The sequence below is a fragment of the Schistocerca cancellata genome, chromosome 9, assembly GCF_023864275.1.
Source record: "Schistocerca cancellata isolate TAMUIC-IGC-003103 chromosome 9, iqSchCanc2.1, whole genome shotgun sequence".
Taxonomy (NCBI): Eukaryota; Metazoa; Arthropoda; class Insecta; order Orthoptera; family Acrididae; genus Schistocerca; species Schistocerca cancellata.
The window spans coordinates 359,609,686-359,629,138 of record NC_064634.1 but is presented as its reverse complement, the minus strand read 5'-3'; the positions used below and the strand labels follow the sequence as shown (position 1 = coordinate 359,629,138).

The following is a 19,453-nucleotide window of genomic DNA, read 5'->3' as shown; positions in this document are numbered from 1 at the left end:
GAAAAGGCTGTTCGGATGGCAGACTCGAGGGACACAAGATTATCAGTGGTAGAGCGACCCTTGCAGAAGCCACCCTCACATGGAGCCAATAGGCGACATGACTCCAGGACTCAACCCAACCGCCAACACACCATACGTTCCAGCAGCTTACAATAAATGTTGGTGAGGCTGATGGACCGATAGCTATCCATATCAAGGCGGTTTTTACCGGGTATGAAGACCGGAATGATGGTGCTCTCCCACTATTATGATGGAAAGATGCCATCGCACTAGATCCAGCTGAAGATGATCAGAAGTCACTTGTAGTCAGATGAGAGATGTTTAATCATCTGACCCTGGATCCTATACGGCCTAGGAGCTGTGTTGGGGTAATGTGCAAGGGCACTGAGGAGATTCCATTCTGTAAATTGGGCATTATAGGGTTCACTGTGGCGTGTAGCGAACAAGAGGTCTTTCCTTTCCATCCGCAGTTTGAGAGTGCGAAATGTTGGGGGGGCCGTTCTCCGACACAGAGGCTCGAGCGAAGCGCTTGGCAATTGTGTATGCGCCAGAAGGTAACACGCCATTGATGGTAATGCCAAGAACACCTGTTGAGGTCTGGTACCCAAAATGGTGTCCGATCTTCATCCAGACTTGGGAAGGTAGGTATGGCACCCAATGGTCTAGACGTATCTCTCCCAACACTCCTGCTTCTGTCTTTTTATAAGCTGGTGAACGCAGGCACGGAGCCACTTAAATGCTATGAGATGCTCCAGGGAAGGGTGCCGTTTATGCCGCTGTAGAGCTCGCTGATGCTCCTTAATTGCCTCAGCGACTTTCGACGAGCACCAAAGGACTGCCTTTCGCCAGGGGCACCCTAAAGAGCGAGATATTGCATTTTCCGCTGTAGTAATAATTGTCGTTATCACCTGATTAACCATCACATCAATGTTACCATGAGGGGAGAGTCAGCAGTGATGGCAGAGATCAAAGTTTCCCAGTCTGTCTTGTTTAAAGCCCATCTGTACAGGCGTCTGTGGGCTTGTCGCCGGGCCAGTGACAGGAAGATAGGGAAGAGGTCACTACCACACAGGTCGTCATGTGCTCTCCAGTGGATACATGGGAGACGTCCCGGGCTGCAAATGGATAAATCAATGGCCGAGTAAATACCACAAGCCAAACTGAAATGTGTGGCAGCCCCAGTATTTAAGAGGCAGAGGTCGAACTAAAAGAGTAAAGCTTTGACATCTCTGCCTTGGCCAGTAAGCACGGTGCCACCCCACAAGGGGTTATGGGCGTTAAAATCTCCAGGTTTAGGGAGCTGACCATCAGTGCAGCTAATACATTCAGGGGTACTTCACCATCTGGAGGAAGATATACATTGCAGTCAGTTATTTCTTATGTCGTCCTAATTCTGAGAGCCACAGCTTCAAGAGGGGTTTGAAGGGGCACAGTTTCACTACAGTCCGAGTTTAGGACATAAATGCAGACTCCACCTGACACTCGATTATGGTCGCTACGGTTCCTGTAATATCCCTTATAGATGCAGAGGGCAGGGGTCCGCATTTCCAGGAACCAGGTTTTCTGGAGCGCAATGCAGAAAGCAGGTGTAAAGCTTAACAGTTGCCGCAACTCAGCCAGGTGGTGGAGAAAACCGCCGCAATTCCACTGGAGGATGATGTCATCGTGTGACTGGGAAGGCATGGAACATTCAATGAGGCAGTTTACGCCTCAGGGTCACCTGCTGCCACTGACTTATTGCCTCAGCAGTCTATATCTATTGTGTCTGAGGGTCCGGCGAGATCTATGTCCTCAGTGGACATCCGAATCTCCTCCATATCCTCAGATGCAGAGCTTGTAGGTAGCGGTGGTGTGGGTGCAACGCCACTGGCGTGCGTCATCTTTCCCATTAGCAGAAACCTGGGAAGGGAGTGACCCAAGGTACCCCTTCCCGGCGAGAGGAGCCGAAGAAGACTTACGCCTCTCCGGCTGAGAAGTTGGGGGTGGGGGGGGGGGAGGGGGGGGCAGTGCTCCTGAAGTAGGAGAAGTGCGCCCCACCATCAAGGGGGCAGGTGTAACCTTCTGGCTCTGAAAGCCAACTGGAATTTGTGAAACTGATGGGGCTATAACTGTTCTTGTAACAGCGGTGTAGGAGGAGGTCATAGCCACAGGATGTAGATGCTCATATTTTCTCTTAGCCTCAATGTAGGTCAGTCGGTCCAGGGTTTTGTATTCAATGATTTTCCTCTCTTTCTGTAAAATCCTGCAGTCTGGCGAGCAAGGTGAATGGTGCTCTCCGCAGTTGACACAGATGGGAGGTGGAGGAACATGGATTACTGGGATATGATGGACGGCCACAATCTCGACATGTGACGCTGGAGATACAGAGGGAAGACAGTAGCCTAACTTCCAGCACTTAAAGCACCACATCAGGGGAGGGATATATGGCTTGATATCACAGTGGTAGACCGTCACCTTGACCTTCTCTGCTAAGGTGCCAATATGAAGGCACTGGTGGCAACCAGATTATCCCTCGGACCCCGATGGACGCGCAGCATGAAATGAACACCTCACCACTCTAAATTGGCGCACAGCTCGTCGTTAGACTGCAAAAGAAGGTCCCTGCGGAGGATAATACCCTGGACCATATTTAAGCTTTTATGTGGCATGATGGTAACAGAAACATACCCCAACTTGTTACAAGCGAGTTAAGTCCGTGACTGGGCAAAGGATGCTGTTTTTATCAAAACAGACCCAGAGAGCATTTTGGACAAGCGCTCCACCTCCCCAAACTTGTCCTCTAAAAGCTCTACAAAAAACTGTGGCTTCATCAAAACAAAGGAGTCCTCATCAGTTCTCGTATGTACGAGGTATCTGGGTGAATAAGGCTCACTGCCATCCTTAGCCTGACATTCCTCCCATGTTGTGGCCAGGGAGGGGAATGATTTTGGGTCGTACTTTCTTGCACTGCACTGAGACTTGGAATGTTTAGGGACTGCTGGTGTTTGTTCACCAGCAAGTGATGACGTAGTACGCTTCATTGCAAGTCACCTGCCCTGATGCCACCCACACTGACCAGGGGCCCTCCCCACACTTGCCACCCAGCCACAGCAAAGGCCACCTGGCAGGATGGCCATTGCTGGGAGTCCCGATGCCCCAAGATGATGGGCATCCACTCCTTGGCATTCGTGGGGAGTTAACAGCATCAGCAGAGCGATCTCTGTGTTGTCAGGGGGCTACAACCAACAGGGTACATGGCGGCCCCACCACAAAGGACTGGCTACCATGCTGGATATGAGGTGCAAAGAAGTCTATGGTCATTGGTAGTGCAAAAAGCAACACTGCATAGTGCATGGTGGAAAATGCACCCCGGAAGGTATCCTCGCCCAAGAGATGGAGAATCAGCTGGACTGCATTGTGACAATGAGAAAGTGGATTGAAAATCTGAAGGCACGATGAACACGATGCACGATGTAAGGCGACTTTCTCCAATTGGCTAAGTCTTTGGGAAAATTTTGAAAAATGGAGGTCAAACCCTACAGGGGAACAACACATAAAGACTGAAACGTGTGAGACTCCTGTTAGTCGCCTCTTACGACAGGCAGGAATACCTCGGGCCTAATCTAATCCCCAAACCCGCAGGTGGGACTCATAATGAACTAACACATAACGTAAATGAGATAATGATTAATGAAATATCAATGCTGCTGTATGCATTACGATGTAATGATTTTTATGGAGAACAGTAATACAAGTTAATGAAAGTTTCATTCAAGGAGCTGAGCAACAAGGATATATTAGTTTAGGAATTTCTAGTGATTTTTATGTGGTGGTAAGTTTTATTTTCTGACATGATTATTTTCAATTTAATTTTGTTTGATGATATTAGTAAATAACGGTGTAATAGTAATGGCCAATTTCCTATTGGTTTAGAGTATCTCTTTGAAATGAGAATTTTGTATTACCATGGCAATTGACGTGGGGACGAATTTCTTGAGTTTTGAGCTGTAAATCATTAATCTGTATTGTTAGTAATATGTGCTACATGTTATGTGTAGTGTGAGAGTACTAATCTGTGTCCTGTGCTGATAGTATTTCTGTTTGTGGGAGACATAAGCTCAATTTCTAACACACAGAGTAATAAAAATTGTCTTAATGGAGTTTTTACAATTTGGAAGTCATAGTAAAAAAAGTTAAACTAACATGAATAGAGAAATTTGGAAATAAAAGTAAACAACATTTGCTTCCTAAAAAGAGTAAAAAAGTTTGAAAAAGGTGAATAAAGGTGAGAAAAGTGACAGACACCACACCCTTTTCATGGTGCTAGCAAAATGTCTCAACGAGTACAAACTGTGCTGGGCCAAACACACATTACTTTTGCATTTTGGAAGGATGGTTTCTAAGTCAGAAAACAATGAAGCATGAATGTTCTTCCTATTTAATGCACAAGAACTACGAGTTTCAGCAGTCAAAGGCCTCATTTTTTTTTTATCATACCACATAAAGACGACAGCATCAAATCATACGAGGGCAGTTCAATAAGTAATGCAACACATTTTTTTTCTCGGCCAATTTTGGTTGAAAAAACCGGAAATTTCTTGTGGAATATTTTAAAACATTCCCGCTTCGTCTCGTATAGTTTCATTGACTTCCGACAGGTGGCAGCGCTGTACGGAGCTGTTAAAATGGCGTCTGTAACGGATGTGCGTTGCAAACAACGGGCAGTGATCGAATTTCTTTTGGCGGAAAATCAGGGCATCTCAGATATTCATAGGCGCTTGCAGAATGTCTACGGTGATCTGGCAGTGGACAAAAGCACGGTGAGTCGTTGGGCAAAGCGTGTGTCATCATCGCCGCAAGGTCAAGCAAGACTGTCTGATCTCCCGCGTGCGGGCCGGCCGTGCACAGCTGTGACTCCTGCAATGGCGGAGCGTGCGAACGCACTCGTTCGAGATGATCGACGGATCACCATCAAACAACTCAGTGCTCAACTTGACATCTCTGTTGGTAGTGCTGTCACAATTGTTCACCAGTTGGGATATTCAAAGGTTTGTTCCCGCTGGGTCCCTCGTTGTCTAACCGAACACCATAAAGAGCAAAGGAGAACCATCTGTGTGGAATTGCTTGCTCGTCATGTGGCTGAGAGTGACAATTTCTTGTCAAAGATTGTTACAGGCGCTGAAACATGGGTTCATCACTTCGAACCTGAAACAAAACGGCAATCAATGGAGTGGCGCCACACCCACTCCCCTACCAAGAAAAAGTTTAAAGCCATACCCTCAGCCGGTAAAGTCATGGTTACAGTCTTCTGGGACGCTGAAGGGGTTATTCTGTTCGATGTCCTTCCCCATGGTCAAACGATCAAATCTGAAGTGTATTGTGCTACTCTTCAGAAATTGAAGAAACGACTTCACCGTGTTCGTAGGCACAAAAATCTGAACGAACTTCTCCTTCTTCATGACAACGCAAGACCTCACACAAGTCTTCGCACCCAAGAGGAACTCACAAAACTTCAGTGGACTGTTCTTCCATATGCACTCTACAGCCCCGATCTCGCACCGTCGGATTTCCATATGTTTGGTCCAATGAAGGACACAATCCGTGGGAGGCACTACGCGGATGATGAAGAAGTTATTGATGCAGTACGACGTTGGCTCCGACATCGACCAGTGGAATGGTATCGTGCAGGCATACAGGCCCTCATTTTAAGGTGGCGTAAGGCCGTAGCATTGAATGGAGATTGTTGTTGTTGTTGTTGTTGTTGTGGTCTTCAGTCCTGAGACTGGTTTGATGCAGCTCTCCATGCTACTCTATCCTGTGCAAGCTTCTTCATCTCCCAGTACCTACTGCAACCTACATCCTTCTGAATCTGCTTAGTGTATTCATCTCTTGGTCTCCCTCTACGATTTTTACCCTCCACACTGCCCTCCAATGCTAAATTTGTGATACCTTGATGCCTCAAAACATGTCCTACCAACCGATCCCTTCTTCTAGTCAAGTTGTGCCACAAACTTCTCTTCTCCCCAATCCTGTTCAATACCTCCTCATTAGTTACGTGATCTACCCACCTTATCTTCAGCATTCTTCTGTAGCACCACATTTCGAAAGCTTCTATTCTCTTCTTGTCCATACTAGTTATCGTCCATGTTTCACTTCCATACATGGCTACACTCCATACAAATACTTTCAGAAACGACTTCCTCACACTTAAATCTATACTCGATGTTAACAAATTTCTCTTCTTCAGAAACGACTTCCTTGCCATTGCCAGTCTACATTTTATATCCTCTCTACTTCGACCACCATCAGTTATTTTACTCCCTAAATAGCAAAACTCCTTTACTACTTTAAGTGTCTCATTTCCTAATCTAATTCCCTCAGCATCACCCGACTTAATTCGACTACATTCCATTATCCTTGTTTTACTTTTGTTGATGTTCATCTTATATCCTCCTTTCAAGACACTGTCCATTCCATTCAACTGATCTTCCAAGTCCTTTGCTGTCTCTGACAGAATTACAATGTCATCGGCGAACCTCAAAGTTTTTGCTTCTTCTCCATGAATTTTAATACCTACTCCGAATTTTTCTTTTGTTTCCTTTACTGCTTGCTCAATATACAGATTGAATAACATCGGGGATAGGCTACAACCCTGTCTTACTCCTTTCCCAACCACTGCTTCCCTTTCATGCCCCTCGACTCTTATAACTGCCATCTGGTTTCTGTACAAATTGTAAATAGCCTTTCGCTCCCTGTATTTTACCCTTGCCACCTTTAGAATGTGGAAGAGAGTATTCCAGTCAACATTGTCAAAAGCTTTCTCTAAGTCTACAAATGCTAGAAACGTAGGTTTGCCTTTTCTTAATCTTTCTTATAAGATAAGTCGTAAGGTTAGTATTGCCTCACGTGTTCCAACATTTCTACGGAATCCAAATTGATCTTCCCCGAGGTCCGCTTCTACCAGTTTTTCCATTCGTCTGTAAAGAATTCGCATTAGTATTTTGCAGCTGTGACTTATTAAACTGATAGTTCGGTAATTTTCACATCTGTCAACACCTGCTTTCTTTGGGATTGGAATTATTATATTCTTCTTGAAGTCTGAGGGTATTTCACCTGTCTCATACATCTTGCTCACCAGATGGTAGAGTTTTGTCAGGACTGGCTCTTCCAAGGCCGTCAGTAGTTCTAATGGAATGTTGTCTACTCCAGGGGCCTTGTTTTGACTCACGTCTTTCAGTGCTCTGTCAAACTCTTCACGCAGTATCGTATCTCCCATTTCATCTTCATCTACATCCTCTTCCATTTCCATAATATTGTCCTCAAGTACATTGCCCTTGTATAAACCCTCTATATACTCCTTCCACCTTTCTGCCTTCCCTTCTTTGCTTAGAACTGGGCTGCCATCTGAGCTCTTGATATTCATGCAAGTGGTTCTCTTCTCTCCAAAGGTCTCTTTAATTTTCCTGTAAGCAGTATCTACCTTACCCCTAGTGAGACAAGCCTCTACATCCTTACATTTGTCCTCTAGCCATCCCTGCTTAGCCATTTTGCACTTCCGGTCGATCTCATTTTTGAGACATTTGTATTCCTTTTTGCCTGCTTCATTTACTGCATTTTTATATTTTCTCCTTTCATCAATTAAATTCAATATTTCTTCTGTTACCCAAGGATTTCTATTAGCCCTCGTCTTTTTACCTACTTGATCGTCTGCTGCTTTCACTACTTCATCCCTCAGAGCTACCCATTCTTCTTCTACTGTATTTCTTTCCCCCATTCCTGTCAATTGTTCCCTTATGCTCTCCCTGAAACTCTCTACAACCTCTCGTTCTTTCAGTTTATCCAGGTCCCATCTTACGTTGAAAAATAGTGTTGTGTAGCTAAAAGATTGGGGAATAACCTGGTGTATTTCAATGCTGAATAAAACAACCCCTGTCTCAGAAAAAAAATGTGTTGCATTACTTATTGAACTGCCCTCGTATTTCTCTGCCATGCAAGATTTTAATGTTATGATTGTCTTCAACAATAAGAACTACTGTTTTCTGCTGAATTGTAAGCTTTCTAGGTTTACTGGCTGTAACTACACAAAATTTCCACTCTTTTACAGTGCAGAATCCAACACTTGGGTAAATATCACAATATTACCAGTTCATGCGCAATTGGCCATAAACGTAACATTTTCCGCGACATTAAATCACATCACCTGCGTGCAGAAATCTATAGTTCATGCTCTGTATTCTTATCTGTTTCGTTATCTTCTTATATTTACATATTTGTGGCCAAATGAGAAATAATGTGAATTTTTTTCTCAACTTGCCATCTTAATTGTACTAAAACAGATATCTTTTAAGCCAAAAAGTGGATAGGCCTTGCAGCTGTTTTATCTGGTAACATGGGTGACTTGAGAGTTCAAAATTATCAACCAAAAACTGCAACCTACCAACTGACAAGAATTGATTGTGATAACTATTAACAACTTACAGTTGACTGGTTGAAAATTAAAGGAACAGCAGCAAGCATTCAGAAATGTGATGCCAATATCTTGTCAGTGTAAACATGTTAGGAATTTCAGCACTAGTAGGCTTCAATTTGCAGACCGTTTAGTGTTAATTCCTTAAAGACCCACTTTTTAAAGCAAGGTTTATTAAAAGCAAACCAAACTCACATTGAAACTTCCTGGCAGATTAAAACTGTGTGCCCGATCGAGACTCGAACTCGGGACCTTTGCCTTTCGCGGTCAAGTGCTCAACCAAGCTACCCAAGCACGACTCACGCCCCGTCCTCACAGCTTCATTTCTGCCAGTACCTCGTCTCCTACCTTCCAAACTTTACAGAAGCTCTCCTGCGAACCTTGCCCGCAAAAGGCAAAGGTCCCGAGTTCGAGTCTCGGTCCGGCACACAGTTTTAATCTGCCAGGAAGTTTAATATCAGCACACACTCCGCCGCAGAGTGAAAATCTCATTCTGCAAACTCACATTGTTCTTGTGACAATTTCAGGAAGAATGACGAAGATTTTCATTGAAAGTCAGAATTCCTTCAAAGCAGGTTTGTTAATATGGAGCTTCCCTGTAAGTAGTCCTGCTCAAAACAGAGCAATGGCCAAAAATCAGTCATTTTCAAGCATCTGACACTAACTAGATACTTTTCTGATTATTGTTTTGTAGACTTCATTCTCCACATGAAATAATTTCTTTGAATCCCAAATGTATACAGAATATTTTCGCAAAATTTACAGTCTACTAATGATTTATTTTGACAGTTAAAATATTCTATTCTTTTTTCTTCGGAGTTTATGTGAGATGACAATGCTACTTTAAAACATTGAGTACAAACTGAATTTGTCTTAATTTTTAATTGTTCTACATGTAAGTTACTATATTAACACCCTTTACAAATTGATTCAATAATAAAAAATACGTAACAATAATGCTCTTCAATACATAGTGCATATTAAGCCCATGAATATGAGCACACTAACAAAAGAGTCCAACAAGAAAAGAGAAATGGAAAGCAAAGCAAACAGTGGTGCCAGGAGAAGACATTATGAAAAGTTAAGAAGTGAATACCTACTTGTGCTTTCAAAGGATCATCAGCAAGCAACCAAAGTACTTTGCAGCAATTGGAGAATATTGTGAACTGTGTTCCCACAGACTGCGTCATCAGTTGAAACATAATTTCTAGGGCCTCATCAACCTGTATAAAAATTTAGAATTACAAATAACCACAAAATTTGCAGAAACATAGTTTATTTACCAAAAGATGAACATTTATTTTGCGAATACACACCATATGAAGAAATATTACCTGCCAAATGTTGTCCCTGTTTTCTGGGTATTTTGCCAGATTCAAGAGTAACTGTGTTCCAAGTGAACAGAGTCTCTGATATGCAAATGAACGATTTGATCGTTTAAGTTCACCGAAAACTTTTGGTAGGTATTCACTTGCAGAAAAATCTTTACATATCTCTCTAGACAGTTCAGTCAAAGAAGCTGCAAAAAGATAAAACAGAAAAAATGCATTTCCTTATGTTTCACTCAACTCATCAATTACCAATATAACAGAATACTAACAGTCAAACCTCGATTCTTTAAAGAACTCAACTCCCACATATAAAACAGCTCCAGACATGTGTTTATTTTACAAATGAGTAACTGTGTTAAATACTTGACATTAAGCATATAGCAGTATGTGAGAAAAAGTTTATTAAAGGTTTGAAATTAGGTTTAAAGTTCATTGGAAAACACCATGTGCTCTCATTCTCAAATACTGAATGAATATAGTGGGAACTATAAGTTTAGTGAGCTATACTGCCTCAAGACAAACATAGTTTCCAACTGTAATACTTGTCTTACTAAGTTACACTCTTCTTTTAACATAAGATTACGCCTCTTAATGATTAAATTACAATGGTGTTTTAAATTCAACCAATTATATAAAGCATTGAAAAGTCAAATTTTTCTTGCCCCTGAAAGCTGTTAGGTAGGCCACCTGCCACTGGGACTGTGAACCATTAATCACATTAGCCGGTTAGTAATAAACATGATATCGAAAATATGAATATGGTACCAGCATGGAACACAGACGTCAATTTGAGTACGTCAATTGGAGTTGGTTCACCACCTGGAACGTGTGGGCATATATTTTTAATTACGACCACACCTAGTGCAGTTCTGTGCTGTTCAACCCTATATTTACAGCTAGGTCTGATTTGTAATCCTGTTATATAATGATGCAATAGTTGTTCTCATGTTCAACCACTATAAAGTTGTGAGGAAGGAACTGCAAATCCAGTCAGTTGACAGATAAAACCGGAGGCAGTGGCCACTGCAGTTATCTATTAGGAAGGACAACAAAAATGCTGCGTTACTGGCCATGAAAGCGTACATCATTTGAATAGTGAACTTACTTAGAGACATGAAGAGCATGATCATCTGTCCCAGGGAATTCTGTTCAAAGCACCTCAGATAATTTGTGTACTTCCACCGCAATGTCTGAACAGGTTGCGAGGGGTTTCTGGTAACACCTCTATTTTTCAGACTTAAGCAGTTACTAGGCAGCCGCTTTCGTGCAGCAAAACCCCTCCAAAGGGCCTGTAAAAATAGGCAGAATAGAAATGTATAGTACCTACAGTCCTGTAAATTATGTGGACACATTTATGAACAATATAAACTACTGGTAACGTAACATAATGTACCTGTATTTTGACCGCAGCACTATTTTCAATTTCTGATTGGGATATTGGAACTAGTACTTTTCGTTTTGCTTCTCTTTCTCTTTTGGACCAAACACTCCTGAACCATCTCTGTATAGTAATAACATAACGTCTCTGTGTCAAATACAAATCACGCTGACGTTTCATATTAAGAGTGGCTCGAAACCATCTCTGAATAATAACAGATGCCCACCTTTTCCTCTGATAAATATTTCTATCATATTTCATCAACAATGTAGCCCTGTATTTCTGCTGAATGTGTATCACTATTAACCTCAGTTTTTGGTACTCTTGTTGCTGTAATTTTGTTGAACGCATATTTCGATACCACTGTTGTATAATAACTGCACTACTTTTTTGTTCCAAAAATGATGTTCGTTCTTTTCTCATTAAATGAACAGCTCTAATCCAACACTGTATTTTCATAGCAGCAGCCTTTTGTACCTGAAAAGCAGCCTTGTGTTGCTTCATTGCTCTGTTGGCTCTAAATCTCTCCTGAACTAATCGAACAGTCAATTTCAGTTTTTGATATTCATGTTGTTGTAATTTTGTAGAACACATATTTCGATACCATTGTTGAATAATAATTGCACTTCGTTTTTGCTCTAGAAATGATGTACGTTCCTTTCTCATTAAATAAACAGCTCTAATCCAACACTGTATTTTGCAGGCAGCAGCCCTTTGGAGATGGAAAGCAGCCTGCTGTTGCTTCATTGCCCTGTTGGCTCGAAATCTCTGTTGAACTAACTGAACAGTCAACCTCAGTTTTTGGTATTCACGTTGCTGTAATTTTGTTAAAAGCATATTTCGATACCATTGTTGTATAATAATTGCACTTCGTTTTTGCTCCAGAAATGATATGCGTTCTTTTCTCATTAAATGAACAGCTCTAATCCAACACTGTATTTTCATAGCAGCAGCCTTCTGAATCTGGAAGGCAACCTGTTGTTGCTTCATTGCTCTGTTGGCTCGAAATCTCTGCTGAACTAATCGAACAGTGAATCTCAGTTTTTGGTATTCACGTTGCTGCAATTTTGTTAAAAGCATATTTCGATACCATTGTTGTATAATAATTGCACTTCGTTTTTGCTCCAGAAATGATATGCGTTCTTTTCTCATTAAATGAACAGCTCTAATCCAACACTGTATTTTCATAGCAGCAGCCTTCTGAATCTGGAAGGCAACCTGCTGTTGCTTCATTGCTCTGTTGGCTCGAAATCTCTGCTGAACTAATCGAACAGTGAATCTCAGTTTTTGATATTCATGTTGTTGTAATTTTGTAGAATGCACATTTCTATACCATTGTTGTATAATAATTGCACTTCGTTTTTGCTCTAGAAATAATGTGCGTACCTTTCTCATTAAATAAACAGCTCTAATCCAACACTGTATTTTGCAGGCAGCAGCCCTTTGGAGCTGGAAAGCAACCTGCTGTTTCTTCATTGCTCTGTTGGCTCGAAATCTCTGCTGAACTAATCGAACAGTGAATCTCAGTTTTTGATATTCATGTTGTTGTATTTTTGTAGAACACATATTTCGATACCATAGTTGTATAACAATTGCACTTTGTTTTTGCTCTAGAAATGATGTGCGTTCTTTTCTCATTAAATAGACAGCTCTAATCCAACACTGTATTTTTATAGCAGCAGCCTTTTGGAGCTGGAAAGCAACTTGCTGTTGCTTCATTGCTCTGTTGGCTCGAAATCTCTGCTGGACCAATCTGACCGACAAAAGCAATCTTTGATACCAAGTCCTCTGTTTGCGCATATGCATTTGTGATCTGTACCATCTCTGAATGTAAAGTACTTTAGCTACCATTCTTTTATTGAAGACCTCACGATGCTGCTGTACTAAAATTGCTCTCCACCACCTCTGAATAACTATTGCACTCTCCCTTTGTCTAATAAAAATTCTCCTCTGTTGTTTCACAGGCAGTACTTTCCTGGCCCATTTTTGTATCACTACAGCAGCTTTTTTCATTAGAAAAATATTTCTTTCATACTTCATTAACTTTGTTGCTCTAAATTTCTGCTGAATTGTAATAGCTGATTTTATTTTTCTTATATTCTTCACTCTAGTTCTGATCAAATTTCTTCTCCACCACCGTTGTAGCTTCACTGCAGCAGCCTCATACTTAGGTAGCTAAAAAAACAAAAAACATAACAATAGAGTTAGAACATATAGACTCAAATTCATTTATTAAACAATGATTTGACTATTTACCTGAAACTTCAGGAGTATCTGCCACAGTAACGAAAGCGTTTTTTCTCTGTGACCATCTACAATGTCACGTGATGTAATATTGCTTTTTATATCAAAGCCTGCCGAAATTAGAGATGCAAACGCAAGTCCTACATTGTGTATTTTCTGCAGCCTTGACAAAGCCGGTGCTCTAAGCTTTGACATGATGGTTTCGTCTTGCAGTATTATTTCCATAACACGACTGGGAATGAAGTGAAATCAAGTGAAATCATGGCCTTTAGTAAATTGAAACAATAATAAATTTGATTTTACCATCCATATATGCAGTCGCAGTGTCATTCAGTTGCATGAAGCACTTACCACAAGCGAATACCATCCCGAAGATCAAGAAGCTTGGTCACAGCATAATCAAACTCATTCAGATATGACTGTTCATGAGTTACAATGTAACCAAAATGTCGCAGACACTTTGTGACGTCACCAACAGCTGATAAAAATTCTCTAGAAAACGCCAGCAACACATCACGACTTGACTGAAAGTATAAAGATGAAGGAAGTATGCAATCAACAAACACTCAATAAATGGCTGGCAGCAAAGTACTACATTTTCAATAAACTGAACTTAGATTAAATAATAGAAAGGACAATACTATATACATGCATGTCATCTCATGAGCATAACTTCATACCATACATGAATACAAGTTTAGTAAATTCAGCAATGAAACCCTCATCCTCAGGCAATATTACTGCAATCCACAGTCCCCATTTTAAAATGGTGGTGAGGCAGGTTACCTTTCTATGCAAAAGTACAGGATGAACCCATCCTCCCTAACCCTGTCTCTATCTCCATCTACATACATACTGTACAAACCACTGAAGTGTACGGCAGAGAGTACTTCCAATAGTGCTGAATATTAGGGTATCCAATCACATAAAGAGTGCAGGAAGAATGCTGTTTAACTGCTGTGAATGCTCTAACTGATCTAACCTCATCATCTCTAACACTATGGGTGTAAAATTATGAGCAAGCTGTAGTATACTCTTAATTTATTCATTTAACACCGGTTTTTGTAAATATTTAGGTAAGGTTTTGTAGAATAGTTGGCTTCCTCCTTCAAGCATCTATCAGTTCAGGTTTTCCATTACCTCCTCGATGTTTTACAGTGAGTCAAACAAGCTAATGACCATTTATACAATATCCCCCCCTAGTCTTGTCTGGAATAGGTTCCACAAATTTGAGGTACATTTTTAATGTTTTTTATTTATTCTTCTCTGTAGAATGATTTGGTCGCATTGTCCCAGTACCCTATCTATCTACGTCTACACTTACTACAATGAACTACCTTCACAATTATTCTCTGTTATTCCAATCTCGAACAGTGTGTGGAAGAAGTGAACACCTGCATCTCCATGTGTTAACTCCGATTTCCCTTTCCCTAAATTTATTATGATGATCACTTCTCCACAAGTGGGTCAGCATCAACAAAATATTTTCATATGCAGAGGAGAAAGTTGGTAACTGAAGTGTCATGAGAAGATTCTGCTGCAATGAAATACGTCCTTGTTTTAATGATGTCCACCCCAAATTCTGTGTCATGTCGGTGACACACACTCCTCTATTTCTGTACAAAACATGCTGCTCTTCTTTGGTCTTTCTTGATGTACACCATCAGTCCTATCTGGTAAGGATCTCACACCGCACAGCAGTACTCCAAAACAGGATGGACAAGCACAGTGTATGCAGTCTCTTCAGTAGATCTGTTACATTTCTGTCAATAAAACACAGTCTTGGGTTTGCCTTCCAAACAACATTTTCTGTGTGTTCTTTCCAATTTAAATTGTTCATAATTGTAATTCCTAGGTATTTAGTTGACTTTATGGCATTTAGATATGACTGATTTATCTTGTAACCAAAGTTTAATGTACTCCTTTTGGAAATAATGTGGATGATCTCTCACTTTTAATTATTTAGCATCAACCGCCGATTTTCACACCACACAGATGTATTTTCTAAATTGTTTTGCAATTTGTTTTGACCTTCTGATGAAAAGACAGATGCTCACATTGCCTTCAAATTGTTTGTACAGATAAGGAACAGCAGAGGCCCTATAACACTACCTTGGGGAATGCTAGAAATCACTTGTTTTACTCTAAGACTTTCCATCAATTACTATGAACTGTGACATCTTCAACAGGAAATCATGAATCAAGTCACGTAACAGAGACAATATTCCGTAAGCATGCAATTTCACTACACGTTGCTCGTGTGGTATAGTGTCAAAAGCCTTCTGGAAATCTAAAAATACAGAATCAATTTGAAATCCCTCCCCAATAGCACTCAACAGTTTTTGTGTGCGTAGATGACTGTATCAACAGACCGTTCTCTTTTTGGAAAGTTAGTTGGTTGGTTTAAAAGAGGGGGGAAGGGACCAAACTACGAGGTCATCGGTCCCTTGTTCCTAATAAAACAATGTCACAAGTGTGAGAATAAGACAGAAGAGACATATAATACAAAACAGAAACAAAGGAAAAATCACAAGAGTGAAGGAAAGGCAACGAACACCACAAGGAACAGAAGAGGACAAGAAAACAACAGAGAGATGCTAGGAACAGAAGAGAGTAAAACAAGAAAGCTGATTACAGTGGCTGGCTTACCACGGGAATAAAAAGGAAAAGCCAGCCACTCCGCAACACATTAAAAGTCCACCATAAAAACACTATGGTGGAGGACACAGAAGGGCAAAAGACATGTGCTAAAACTTAGATCAAATGATAAAACCTACCCTCACGAATAAAACAAAACTAAATCAACCAATAAAATGTTGTCAGATAAAATGAGTGGCAATGAGTCTCATAACCCAAGATTTTGTCGCTCGACAGTCAAAGTGGACAGTGCATCAGAATATGGGCCACTGTCAACTGGGTGCCGCACAGACACTGAGGAGGGTCTTCACAGTGTAAGAGGTAACTGTGGGTCACCCAAGTGTGGCCAATGCGGAGCCGGCAGAGGACAGCTGATTTCCTGTGAGAGGCCCGCATGGAAGACTTCCACACATTCATAGTCTTCTTAATGACACACCGTTTGTTGTGTGTACTGTTATGCCATTCCATCTAACACAGCTGAAATACCCTACGGTGTAAGTCAGAACGCAGGTCAGGTTCAGAGATGCGCATCTCCAGAAGTGATTTCCATGTAACCTGTTTGGCCAGCCTGTTGGCAAGTTCGTTGCCTGGGATTCCAATGTGCCCTGGGGTCCACACACCACCATCGACGGGACCGGTCCAGGGCATAGACAGACACCTGGATGGACACCACCAAAGGATGGCTAGGGTAGCGCTGGTCAATAGCTTGTAGGCTGCTCAAGGAGTCAGTACACAGAAGACACGATTCCTCAGAGCATGAACGGATATACTGAATGCACAAGATATGGCCACCGCCTCTGCAGTGAATACACTGCTGCCATCGGGCACGGAATGCTCTTCAATATGGCCTCTGTGGACAAAGGCGAAGCCAACATTACCATCAGCCATCTAGCCATCAGTGCAAAGCACTTCAGAGCCGCAGAACACTTAAAGAATCGATAGGAAGTGACAGTGGAGAGTTGCAGGGTTAACGGAGTACTTAGAGCCAGACGAAAGGTCCAGGCAAAGCTTCAGTCAACAGCTACACCACGGAAGTGTACATGAGTGGACCTTGAGGAGAGGTGGTGAAGGGTAGGACTCCAGTTCAGACAGTAGCGATCGCACGTGAACTGTGTGTCAAGCAAACGCAATGCTGAGGGCGTCGCCAAACCATAAATCACAGTCCCATAGTCAAGTGGGGATTGAACAAGGGCTCTGTAGAGCTGCAGCAACGTAGAGCGATCTGCAACCCAGATGGTTTTGCTCAGGCAGCGGAGGGTGTTGAGGTGCTGCCAACACCTCCGTTTAAGCTGATAAAGAAGAGGAAGCCAAGACAAACGAGAGTCGAAAACCAGACCTAAGAATCGATATGTCTACACTACAGTGAGTGTATTGTCATTAAGGTAAAGTGCTGGTCCTGGATGAATGGTTCGACGCAAACAGAAATGCATGACACACGTCTTCATGGCGAAAAACTGGAAGCCATAAGCTAGAGCCCATGACTGTGCCTTGTGGATAGCTCCCTGTAGGTGACACTAGCAACATCAGTACTGGAGCAGCAGTACGAAATGCAGAAGTCACCTGCATAAAGAGAAAGTGAGACGGAGGGCCCGATAGCTGCTGCTAGACCATTAATGGCCACTAAGAATAGAGAGAGACACTCAATACAGAGACCTGCGGGACTCCATTCTCCTGGATATGGATGGAACTATAGTAGGAAACAACCTAGACACGGAAAGTACGGAGCGACAGGAAGTTTTGGATAAAAAAATCGGGACCAGGCCCCAGAGACCCCACTCATACAATCAATGTGGCAAGAATATGATGTCGCCAAGTAGTGGCGTATGCAAAGCAACCAGGTGTTGGCGTCTGGAAAAGGCTGTTCGGATGTAGCAGACTCGAGGGACACAAGATAACCAGTGGTAGAGCGACTGTGGCGGAAGCCACCCTGAAATGGAGCCAGTAGGCCACGTGACTCCAGGACCCAACCCAACCGCCGACACACCATATGTTCCAGCACCTGATGGGCCGATAGCTATCCACATCAAGTGGGTTTTTACCAGGTTTGAGCACCAGAATGATGGTGCTCTTCCGCCATTGTGATGGAAAGATGCCATCACACCAGATTCGGTTGAAGATGATGAGGATGTGTCACTTGTAGTCAGATTAGAGATGTTTAATGATCTGGCCCTGGATCCGATCAGGGAAATGTGCAAGGGCACTGAGGAGCTACCACTCTGTAAATGGGGCGTTATAGGATTCACTGTGGCGTATAGTGAATGAGAGGACTTTCACTTCCAGTGGCCGTTTGAGAGTGCGAAAAGCTGGGGGGTAATTCTCCGACGCAGAGGCGCGAGCAAAGTGTTCAACAATCGTCTTTGCGACAGTAGATAACACCGGGAACACCTGTTGGTGTCTGGTACCTTGAAAACGTTTGATCTTTGCCCAGACTTGGAAAGGAAATATATGACACCCAATGGTCAAGACGTATCTCTCCCAACACTTCTGCTTCCGTCGTTTGACACATTGGCGACGCTCCTTAATTGCATCAGCAACTTCTGGCAACCACCAAGGGACTGCCTTACACCAGGGGAACCCTAAAGAGTGAAGGATCGCATTTTCTGCTGAAGAATTCATTGTTGTAGTCACCTGCGCAACCATCACATCAATGTTACCATGTGAGGGGGATTCAACAAAGACAGCAGAGGTAAAAGTTTCCCATTCTGCCTTGTTTAAAGCAAATTTGGGCAGGTGTCCGTTGGGCTGACACCGGGACAGTGACCGGAAGATGGAGAAATGGTCACTACCACATAGGTCATCATGTTCTCTCCAGTGGATAGACGGGAGAATTCCTGGGTTGCAAATGGATAACTCAATGGCTGAGTAACTACCACAAGCCACACTGAAATGTGTGGCAGCCCCAGTATTTAAGAGGCAGAGGTCGAACTGAGACAGTAAAGCTTTGACATCTCTGCCTTGGCCAGTAAGCACGGTGCCACCACACAAGGGGTTAAGGGCGTTAAAATCTCCCAAAAGTAGGAAAGGTTTAGGGAGCTGATCATCAGTGCAGCTAATACATTCAGGGGTACTTCACCATCTGGAAGAAGATATACATTGCAGACAGTTATTTCTTATGTCGTCCTTATTCTGACAGCCACAGCTTCAAGAGGGGTTTGAAGGCGCACAGTTTCACTACAGTCCGAGTTTAGGACATAAATGCAGATTCCACCTGACACTCGATTATGGTCGCTACGGTTCTTGCAATATCCCTAATAGCTGCAGAGGGCAGTGGTCCGCATTTCCAAGAACCAGGTTTTCTGGAGGGCAATGCAAAAAGCAGGTGTAAAGCTTAACAGTTGTCGCAACTCAGCCAGGTGGTGGAGAAAACCGCCGCAATTGCACCGAGGATGACGTCACCGTGTTACTAGGAAGGCATGG

At 42.4% G+C, this 19,453-nt stretch overlaps 1 protein-coding gene across 1 annotated transcript in view; it reads right to left on the bottom strand.

Moving 5' to 3' along the window:
- LOC126100586 (protein abnormal spindle) overlaps nt 1-19,453 on the bottom strand; it is a 209,745-nt gene that overhangs the window by 38,190 nt on the left and 152,102 nt on the right. The window contains exons 10-15 of the mRNA XM_049911209.1: nt 13,751-13,923; nt 13,412-13,631; nt 11,171-13,330; nt 10,883-11,066; nt 9,781-9,965; nt 9,547-9,669 (exon numbers count right to left, since the gene is read on the bottom strand). Coding sequence (XP_049767166.1) covers nt 9,547-9,669; nt 9,781-9,965; nt 10,883-11,066; nt 11,171-13,330; nt 13,412-13,631; nt 13,751-13,923 — 3,045 coding nt within the window. The remainder of the gene's footprint in view (nt 1-9,546; nt 9,670-9,780; nt 9,966-10,882; nt 11,067-11,170; nt 13,331-13,411; nt 13,632-13,750; nt 13,924-19,453) is intronic.